The 10,959-nt window shown below is 42.0% G+C and overlaps 1 protein-coding gene across 1 annotated transcript; it reads left to right on the top strand.

The window, feature by feature from the left end:
* The first annotated feature begins 1,856 nt into the window (after positions 1–1,856).
* Positions 1,857–8,834, top strand: LOC127375277 (GTPase IMAP family member 8-like). The gene is made up of 4 exons (XM_051421300.1): positions 1,857–2,128; positions 2,919–3,556; positions 5,504–6,164; positions 6,259–8,834. Exons 1-4 carry the CDS (start codon positions 2,038–2,040, stop codon positions 7,845–7,847), a joined length of 2,979 nt encoding a protein of 992 aa, XP_051277260.1. The 5' UTR covers positions 1,857–2,037; the 3' UTR covers positions 7,848–8,834.
* Positions 8,835–10,959: the final 2,125 nt, after the last annotated feature.

Raw genomic sequence — 10,959 nt, 5'->3', positions numbered from 1 at the left:
GAACCGCACTAAGCTGGTTTAAGTCATACTTATCAGATCGTTCTCAGTTTGTACATGTTAACGATGAATCCTCCATAAATACTAAAGTTAGTCATGGAGTTCCACAAGGTTCTGTACTTGGACCAATACTATTTACTTTATATATGCTCCCTTTAGGCAACATTATTAGGAATCACTCCATTAACTTTCACTGTTATGCAGATGATACGCAGTTATATCTATCAATCAAACCCAATGAAATTAATCAATTATCTAAATTACAAACATGTCTTAAGGACATAAAATCCTGGATGACCTGCAATTTTCTGATGTTAAACTCAGAAAAAAACGAAATTCTTGTTCTTGGCCCCAAAAACCTTAGAGACTCATTGTCTAAAGATATAGTCACTCTAGATGGCATTAACTTGGCCTCTAGCACCACTGTCAGGAATCTTGGAGTTATCTTTGATCAGGATTTGTCATTTAACTCCCACATAAAGCAGACCTCTAGGACTGCCTTCTTTCATTTACGTAATATTAGAAAAATTAGACACATCCTATCACAGACAGATGCAGAAAAACTAATCCATGCATTTGTTACTTCAAGGCTGGATTACTGCAACTCTTTATTATCAGGTTGCCCCAATAAGTCCATTAAAACGCTCCAATTAATTCAGAACGCTGCAGCACAGTACTGACAGGAACTAGAAAAAGAGATCACATCTCTCCTGTACTAGCTACTCTGCATTGGCTCCCTATAAAATGTAGAATTGAATTTAAAATACTCCTCCTCACCTATAAAGCTCTTCATGGTCAGGCCCCTTCATATCTTAAAGAGCTCATAGTACCCTATTTCCCCACTAGAACACTACGTTCTCTGAATGCTGGGCTACTTGTGGTTCCTATAGTCTCTAAAAGTAGAACAGGAGCCAGAGCCTTCAGTTACCAAGCTCCTCTCCTGTGGAACCAGCTTCCAGTTGTGGTTCGGGAGGCAGACACCCTCACCACATTCAAGAGTAGGCTTAAGACATTCCTCTTTGATAAAGCTTATAGTTAGGGCTGGATCAGGTGAGTCCTGAACCATCCCTTAGTTATGCTGCTATAGGCCTAGACTATCGGGGGATTTCCCATGGTGCACTGAGCTACTCTCTTCCTCTCTCTTTCTGCACTCATTCATGTCCCTTTAATGCATGTTACTAACTTCACTTCTTCCCCGGAGTTCTTGTGCTTTCTCGTCTCGCAGGTTCTCATGGATCCTGGTGGAGCCTCCTGCCATGGTCCTGCTTGACTGCCATTGCCAATACTGTTGTTGCTGTGCACCTGTCTGTCTTTCTGTCGCTCTCTCTCTCTCTCTCACTCTCTCTCTCTCTCTCTCTCTCTCTCTCTCACCCCAACTGGTCGAGACAGACGACCACCCACCTAGAGCCGGAGGATCTGTCCTAGGTTTCTGCCTTTTAACAGGCAGTTTTTCCTTGCCCTTGTCGCCAAGTGCTTGCTCATGGTGGTACTGTTGGGTCTCTGTAATTAATGTTAAAGAGTTCGGTCTAGACCTGCTCTATTTGAAAAGTGTCCTGAGATAACTTCTGTTATGAATTGGCGCTATACAAATAAAATTGAATTGAATTGAATTGAATATAATACCCAATACTGCATTTTAAGGCAGCATCGGAGGAATCTGAGATATTGGTATTGGTATCAGAACGGAACAACTCATTGGTAACATTATACATTGTAAATAGCTTCAGGCAACACGGTTAAATTCACTTCATCAATTAATAGAAAAACTTGGTAACATGTGACAGTTTCCCTGTGGTTCTGATTTTTGTATGCTGGACAATAAAGTTAAGATCCAAATGTATTTGTTTGATCAAAACTAAGATACTGTACTGGTCCTATTAGCAATTTATAATGGGACAAATAAAGCCATGGCGTAGAGACGGACTGTCATTCAACCTTTATGATCCATTGCACACATGAAAGCACTCTTTTTGACAAACATAAACCTTATCATAAATAAATGATTGTCATAAAAGGCCTATTATAAAATATATGAAATGAATGAATAAATGTTTTCCTTTCTATTTCCTGACAGTGTCAGATGATGTGCAACCTGTGAGGCGCAGCAGCTATGATCACCTTCGACCTCTCAGTAAGTCAAACTGGACTGGACTGGATTATTGTGGTTTCTCATCAAATCTAAATCTTCAGTGTTTCATAGGTTGTGTGATTTAGACCCCAAATTCTTAAAGATCTGAAACACACAATGCTGTAATCTCAGCCAGGAAACATTAGAGAATCAATCTAGCAAAAGAAATGTGCAGTGGCAGCTCACCATCGGCCTACACACATCACTCTGCCAGTGAAACATGAGTTGATTCATATAAAGTGATTTTATGGAGCAGTGGCTGGTGGATTTTGCTTCCTTTATTTTCTGTGTGTTGTTGGAGCAGCTGGAGGATTTCTTGCTGTCTGAATACATTTTGGTGAAAAGTTTTTTTACATAATAAACTTTTATAGCTTAGCTAACAGTAGCTTACTACTGGATCTGATCTGGATAGGTGGTTTACTTCCACCTATCCAGATCAGGCTTTAGATTGACAATTCTTGTTAGAAGGATGTTTTAGTCTTTTTATGGACCCTGATGACATGGAAATTATAGAATATCATCATTCTTATCCTTTAACACTGACTACAGTGTGAAGAAGGTGACTCAAGTTATATTCCCCATTTTGTCCATGAGGAAGTCTATAAGTATTCCTATGAGAATACCGATGACCTTACCGATGACCTAACTGATGGAAATTATGGGTATGTCTACAATACTGGTGGGGAATAAAACAAGGCTAGTACCTCTACACTGGATAGTTGACATATATCAAGTATCGAGGCACGACCGAGCCAACCTTTCATGACTGTTTTCATTTGTGTTGTCATTTCAGTGTCTGAGCTCAGGGTTGTTCTGCTGGGGAACAGCTGGTCTGAGAGGAGTTCAGTGGGGAACGTTATACTGGGAAAGACTGTGTTCAACACTGAGGAAGAACCAGACAGATGTCTGAGGTTCAGAGGACAGTTAAAGGACAAAGAAATAGTTCTCATTAACACTCCAGATCTGCTGCATCCTGACATCTCCCAACAACAACTGACAGAACATGTAGAAAACTGTGTGAGACTATCTGATCCTGGACCTCATGTGTTCCTGCTGGTTCTACAGCCTGAAGACTTCACTAAAGAACACAAACTGAGACTACAATCAATCCTTGAAATCTTCAGTGATGGATCATTTGATCATTCACTGGTTCTGATATCAGCACCCAGAGAGAAGAGTTCAGGTGTCAGGGAAGACTACATGGACTATCCACCCTTAAATAACATCATGAGAATTTGTAGAGACCAACTCTTCTGGAAGAAAACCACTGAACTTCCAGAGCTGTTGGCACACTTGGACCATATTGTAAAGGAGAACAGAGGACAACATGTGAGCTTCGAAGCATTTGGGGATTCAGCATCTGCTTTACCCGGTGGTCCTCAAAGACGGAAACAACAGGAAACAATGTCTGCTATCTCAGACACGGTTAAAGTTACTGGTGAGTGAGTGTAATAGGTGATCACCTCATCGGCATAAAACCAGTGCCATCACAGAATTTCTCCTTTGAATAGTACAATCAAGAATGTTCATTGTTGTGTCATGGTCGAGGTAAAATAATAAATAACTTTAAAGTACAACTAAATAATACCCCCAAATATCTTAAGAGTCTAGGATTTTCAGAGTGTCGTACTCAAGAACAACGCAGATCATTCTTCGTCCATTACAGTCTCAACGCCAATGAGTGGGAACTGTCTACCTTCCCCAAAACACAACAACTTTTCTATCTTTGTGTAGAGCTGTGAGATATCCCACTGCACCAATGGTCATGGTTCAGGAAATGCGTATTGGACTCAAACAAAGCAGGCGGCAGGATGACTGAATGACACTGATTTACGTATTTGTAGTGCAGCTTACTGGCAGGTACAGGTAGGCAGACGGACAGAGTGTGTAATGGTCAAAAGGGGGCACCTCCATGAGTCTAATGGAGAAATGAACCTGCTTCTTACATGATTTATTAGGTCAGTGAATGGTTTCCTCACAAGTTTATGGTCTCAATTAGGGATGTCACAATAGCAGAAATGTAGTAGTCAATACCAATACCAGTGAAATTCCACAATTCTCGATACCACAGTAAAAAATAGGGATATCCCGGTCGAGGTTTGTTGCATCTGATCCCCATTAATATTGAATATCTGCTGATAAAAAAGTCCTGATCAATACTTGTCATTTCCTTAATAATATAGGTGAACTGCTCTGCATTGCATTAAGAACAAAACTGCCTGCCTCCTTATTGTTATTTTATACTTTATATAATAAAGCGGGCTATAAAACATCCTAACAAACTCTCTTTGTATAATTTTTTGGTCTTATTACTGTCTGCAGGGAGTTTGTCTTTCTCTTTAAAAGTGTCCTACAGTGTTTGTTGCTTCAGTGCGGGCAAATTTCCCCATGGGGATCAATGAAGTATTTCAGATTCTTCTACAAACAGACGTTACAATAGGTTCGAACTTGTAACAAACAGGACAGATAGGATGATAAAGTCTAGATGAAGCAAAAGTAAAAACCAACAATGCAACTTAGAACATAGCAAGTAGGATAAACTGATAAAGAGCAAAGCATCTGGGCTGGTAGATGAGTGACGGGACTGAGATGAGATTTCTGTTATGAAAATGACCAGAACACAGTAACTAACTCCTTAAAGATTGTTTTGTGGAATGTGGTGAGTTAGATCCCGTTACACAAAGCCTCGATACTGTGTAAAGCTGAAGGGGCCAGAAGGGCCTTCTCATTGGAAATGGGATTTCTAAGTTACTACATTAATTTATTAAATACAGGTTTGGTTCTGTTTACGACACAGATTCTTATCCCTGATTTCTTCCTCTCTCTCATTGTGTTACAGACTTTGCACTCAGGATTGTGCTGTTGGGGAAAAGTGAGGACAAAAAGACAAGACTTGGAAACTTCATCGTTGGAGACAAAGGGGCTCAATTCCAGAAACCTTCTCTAGTCAAGCAATGTGAGGTAATCTCCGGGGAGTGGAAAGACAGACCGATAACAGTAGTTAAAGCTCCAAACATCTACAGTCTGTCTGTGGAAACAGTGGAGGAAGAGATGAAGAGATGTGTAGCTCTTTGTCCACCTGGACCAAATGTTCTGCTGCTGTTAGTGAAACCCTTTATGTTCTCAGAGAAAAAGGCACAAAAACTGAAGTTTACTCTGAGTTTGTTCAGTCAACATGCTTTTAAACAGTCAATAGTGATCATGACACATGAAGGGATCGGAAGTTCCTCTGTGAATCAGCTGCTTAAGCAATGTGAAGGAAGACAGTACAGGATGTTTCAAAATGACCATAAACGGTTAATGAAGAAGGTTTGGAACATTGTGCGTCATAACAAAGAAACCTTCCTCACCCTCACTGCAGAGACCATAAGACCAAAGTCTGAACTCATCAGAACATCCTTAAACCTGGTTCTGTGTGGGAGGAGAGGAGCAGGGAAGACTTCAGCAGCCGAGGCCATTTTAGGTTGGTCAGAGCTTCATCCAGAGTGTGTTAGACATCAGGGAGAGGTGTGTGGACGTTGGGTTTCCCTGGTGGAGCTGCCTGCCTTGTATGGAGAACCTCAGGAGGCAGTGATGGAGGAATCATTCAGGAGTATCTCCCTCTGTGATCCTGAGGGCGTCCATGCCTTCATCCTGGTCCTTCCTGTGGGTCCCCTCACTGATGAAGACAAGGGAGAGTTAGAGACCATCCAGAACACATTCAGCTCTCGAGTTAATGACTTCACCTTGATTCTGTTCATTGTGGACTCAGATCCTACAGATCCAGCTGTTGTTAACTTTGTGAAAGAAAACAGAGACATCCAGAAGCTCCGTCAGAGCTGTGGAGGAAGATATGTTGTTCTCAACATCAAGGACAAGCAGCAGATCCCAGAGATGTTGGAAGCTGTGGACAAAATGAGATCATCTAATGGACGACCATGGAGCTATACAACAGAAACATTTGCATGTGCCCAAAGAGATAAGGTCCTACAACAAGGGAAAAACATCACCACACTACAGGCTGAACTTGAGGACCTGAAAACAAAAAGGACAACCAGCTGTAAGTATAGTGTTTCATTGATTCACAACCTCTTGAGCCTGTGCGGTAGCTACTGTCAGCATTTCAGGTAACTCCTGGTCTTTATATTTCACAGGTGATGAAGAACAGAGTCCAGAGTGTCTCAGGATTGTGCTGATGGGGAAGACTGGCTGTGGAAAGAGCTCTTCAGGAAACACCATTCTAGGAAGAGACGAGTTTAAAGCTGAAACTTTCCAAAGATCAGTCACTAAACACTGTCAGAAAGCACAGTGTGAAGTCGATGGTCGACAGGTGGTTGTGGTCGACACTCCTGGTCTGTTTGACACAACTCTGTCTCATGAAGAAGTTAATGAGGAGTTGGTGAAATGCATCAGTCTTTTGGCTCCAGGACCACATGTCTTCCTGTTGGTGTTGGAAATCGGCAGACTGACAGAAGAGGAGAAGGAGACATTGAAACTTATCAAGAAAGTATTTGGGAAAAACTCTCAAACATTCACCGTAATTCTCTTCACAAGAGGAGATTCACTGGAGCATCATGAACAGTCTGTTGAGGAATTTGTTGAAAAGGGTTGTGATGATTCCTTTAAGAAGCTGATCTCTGACTGTGGAGGAAGATACCATGTGTTTAATAACTACAATAAACACAACCGCACACAGGTCAGTGAGCTGATAACCAAGATTGACACCATGGTGAAGGAAAATGGAGGCAACTGCTTCACTAATGAGATGCTCCTGGAGGCTGAAGCAGCGATCCAAAAGGAAGTAGAAAAGATCCTGAAAGAAAAGGAAAAAGTGATACAGAGAGAGCAGGAGGAAATGGAACGAGAACACGAAGAAGAAATGAAAGAGATAGAAAAAAGGCTCGAAGAACAAAGAGCAGAAAAAGAACAGGAAAGAGAAGTGAGAGTCAGACAGCTCGAAAAAATGGAGGACAAGATGAACAAGGAGCATGAGAAGAGAAAGAAAGAACAAGAAAATAGAGAGGAAGATGACAGAAAAAAGATAAAACAGGAAGAAATGCAACAACAGGAGTGGGAAGGAAAGATGAAGGCTTTGCAGGAAAAAATAAATTCTGCCTCAGATGAAGAAAAGAGAGTCGAGCTGAAGCAAAGGGAAGAAGAGATGAGAGAAGAACAAGAAGCGAGGGAGAGGGGACAAACACTATACTGGGAAAAACGCAAGAGAGAGAAGGAACATAGACGAAAACAGGACCAAGTAAGACTCAGAAAGCTCCAAATGGAATACGAGCAGGAAAGAGACAAATATGAAAATCTAATGAGAAATGAAGATCAACACACAAGAGAAGATTTGGAAAAGATCAGAAAAGAGTTTGAGGAAAAATGTAAGAAAGTAAAGGATGATATGAAGAAGAAATATGAAGAGGAGGCCAGAAAGCAAGCTGAAGAATTCAATGAATTCAGAGTGAAATATGGCAGCAACTTTGCAGGTCTGATGAAAGAGCACATGGAGGAAAAGGAGGCACTGAAGCAGGAGCATGACCGACAAATGCAAGAGACTGAGGAGAAGTACAGCCGAGAGTATGAACTGTTAGAAAATCTCTTAAGTCACAAAGAAATAAAGCTGAAAGAAGACCTCGGACAAAAAGAACAACAACTCAAAGAAATAGAGGACATGAAGAAAGCACAGGAACAAGAAATAAATGATTTGAAAGAAAAGTACAAAAACAAATGTATCATCCTCTGATAAACTGCCACTGATCCACATCCATCAGCTAACTCCTCCCGTAGGTGGGGGCCAGGAGATCTTACACTGAGCCTCACTGAACTCCCCTTTATAGCACAAAGAACTCTTTAACTGAAGCAAAGTGCTGGCCTCAGGAGAGTCCAGCTGTTGTTGTAAAGTACGAGTCTTTTTGTTTTTAACAGTTTGTTCCCGACTGGTGAAATAACCAGTCACATAGTCACATTTGGATAAATTATTTAAATTAGATTTTACAGTCTTTTTTACAGTCGATTTAAAGGTTTCCAACAGACACATTCTCTCCAGTCTCTGTGAGCTGCTCCTTCTCCCTCTCTTCTACATATTCACTAATATTAGATATGATCAGATACTGTGGAATCAATGATGGTGATAAACACATATTCAGTCAGAAGTACAGAGGCAGCGCTATTGTTAACTGTCCAATAAAAAGACAATAAATGGATCTTCTGAAACAAATGAAATCTTATGTCTAAAACAGCAGAGACATCAGTTCCACCTGGTTTGCTGAGTGAATCCGTTCTACCTGGATGACCATGAACCCTGAGCAGCTCACCTGGTCTGGCAGCTGGAGCTCGTGTGTTTGCTCCGAGTGCTGGTCACTGTGTTAGATTGAGATATTTCTGAATGGAGGAGGATTTCTGAACATATTTCATACAAACACGATGTATGATTATTGATTGATTGTATGTAGGTGACAATACAACTGGTGGAGCTCAAAGGTTCATTTTTTGAGTAAATTAAAGGATCAGAACATTTAGTGGACATTTTTAGGTAGAGTTGATGACTGTATTTCCTGTATCTGTATAAAGATTCAAATATGTCCATAATCATGAAATAATATCTTCCATTTTGATTCCTTATGTGTTCTTTTTCCCGTACATGTTGTAAAAGCTTTATCAGTCGTTTGTTTTTCTCAGCTGAACAATTGGAAAATGTTTTATCTTAATAAACCAAACTAAAAGTGGAAAGACATGGTCTTTGTCTCTGCTCAGAAAAGATTATTAGCACAAAGGTCTTTACAGTCTGATTCATTTGTATCAGCTAGGGATCAACCGAGGGCACCCAAGTGGGATGGATGCCGTCTCTCCTAATCAGACCAGGTTTTCCCCAAAAAGGCTTCCAGTTATCAATGAAGCCCACATCGTTTGCTGGACACCACCTCGACAGCCAGCGGTGGAATGACGACATGCGGCTATACATGTCATCACTGGTCACATTGGGGAGGGGTCCAGAGAAAACTACGGAGTCCGACATTGTCTTAGCATAATTACACACCGACTCCACATTAATTCTTAGTGACCTCCGATTGGCGTAAACGGGTGTCGTTACCGCCGACGTGGATAACAATCTTACTGTATTTACGTTTACCTTTAGCCAGCAGTTTTAAATTTGATTCAATGTCGCCCGCTCTGGCCCCAGGGATACATTTAACTATGGCCGCTGGCTTTGCTAACTTCACGTTTCTGACTATGGAGCTGCCAATAACCAGAGTTGGTTCCTCAGCGGGTGTATCGCTGAGTGGGGACAATGTATTAGAAACATGAATGGGTTGGTGGTGAACTGTGGGCTTCGGCATTTTAGTCTTCCTTCGCTCAGTCACCCAGCCTCCCTGTCTGCCCGGCTGCTTGGGAACTACCGGAGGAACTACCAGAGGAACTACCGGGGGAACTACCGGAGGAACTACCGGGGGAACTACCGGAGGACAGCTAGCAGAAGCTACCTTCGGTCGGACCGCACCGGCTACTGGGGGCTGGCTAACTATAGCGGCTAAAGATATCTCTGTGGTGCGGTACCGTTCCTCTAACTCACTAAGCCTCGCCTCCAGCGCAGTAAATAAACTACATTTAATACAGGTACCATTATCATTAAAGGAGGCAGAGGAAGAACTGAACATCTGACACACTGAGCAGGACAGAGCAAAAAGTCACTAAAAGAAGGAGTAGCTCCGAGTGCTTAGGTAGAACTAGTCTACATTTAAATGTTAAGCGGGAAAATAACCGCTGTAACGAGTAAAACAAATTGAATTTGCATATTTCCAAGGCCAGGTAATGCAATAAATTGATTTTTCATTTACAGTATGGTTTATCTTCTGTGTCTTCATTTTATTGAGAATAGTTATATATATAATCACTGTTTATTGCCTTACATTTGATATAGGACAAGAAGACAACAATAACAGTATAAAATGATAAAAATTTTTTGAAATATGAAGTCACAGGACTTAATTAAGGCATAATAAAGGTCCAGGATACAGGACAGTGCAGCATATCAGTGTGGAAAGGGCTTTAAAAATAAAATTCTCAGTAAAAAGGGGTAAAACAACAGTAGCTTGGGCCTGAAATAACAGGGTATCAGGGTGAGATAACCCCACCGCATCAATCACAGTATAGGAAGTGTGCACACAGAACAGCCTGCTTTAGAACAACAGTAGCACATCAGGGAGGGACAGACATGGCATACACAATTAGTTTGCTTTTTTTAAAACAGCACATCAATCACAGCATAGGCAGTGTAAGGTGTCAAAGCAGCACAGGTGTACACAATGCAGTGGGATGACAGTATGACACTGTGAGGGAAGAAGACAGATGCATGACAGTGTGATACAGGTGAGGCAACCAAGTCCCCGAAACTGTCCATGATCCCATCCTGAATGTGGACCGGTGTTGGTGAGAAGCCTCCACACCACGGCAAGGTCCCGGTCCTCGTGGAGGTCGAACAAAACACACACACACACACACACACACTGAACTATGTACACTGCACCCCGACATAAGGGCAAAGTGAGTCCGGTGCTCAACTCTTGTACTTCTCCCTCATCTCCCTCAACCAGTCCTCCACACTCCTACCCACTGTTGGCGCACAAAAAGTGTCTGACTTGTAGCGGGAGTGTCAAGTCTCCTTCCGCCTGGCTTGTCCACACTGTCCGCACACCTGCCCAGTCCGCACAGTCTTGGCCCGTTTCACCGTCTTCGTCCTGCTGTACACAGTCGAGTACGGCACAGAGGGAGGAGCAGCAGCAGGGTGTGCTGCAGCTAGAGGCCGAAGGAGCTGTGGCGCTAGGAGTTGTGGCGCTGTAAGTGTCTGAGGGAAGATG

This window comes from Dicentrarchus labrax, unplaced genomic scaffold, assembly GCF_905237075.1.
Source record: "Dicentrarchus labrax unplaced genomic scaffold, dlabrax2021, whole genome shotgun sequence".
Taxonomy (NCBI): domain Eukaryota; kingdom Metazoa; phylum Chordata; class Actinopteri; family Moronidae; genus Dicentrarchus; species Dicentrarchus labrax.
Note: the sequence above shows the minus strand (reverse complement) of the source record. Positions and strands in the feature narration are given on the sequence as shown.

Excerpts from the sequence above, each read along its gene's own strand:
- LOC127375277 (XM_051421300.1), top strand. The coding sequence starts at position 2,038 with ATGAATAAATGTTTTCCTTTCTATTTCCTGACAGTGTCAGATGATGTG. Across the intron at positions 2,129-2,918 it reads TGATCACCTTCGACCTCTCA|TGTCTGAGCTCAGGGTTGTT; the intron begins GTAAGTCAAACT and ends TTGTCATTTCAG. Across the intron at positions 3,557-5,503 it reads CTATCTCAGACACGGTTAAA|TCTGAACTCATCAGAACATC; the intron begins GTTACTGGTGAG and ends ATAAGACCAAAG.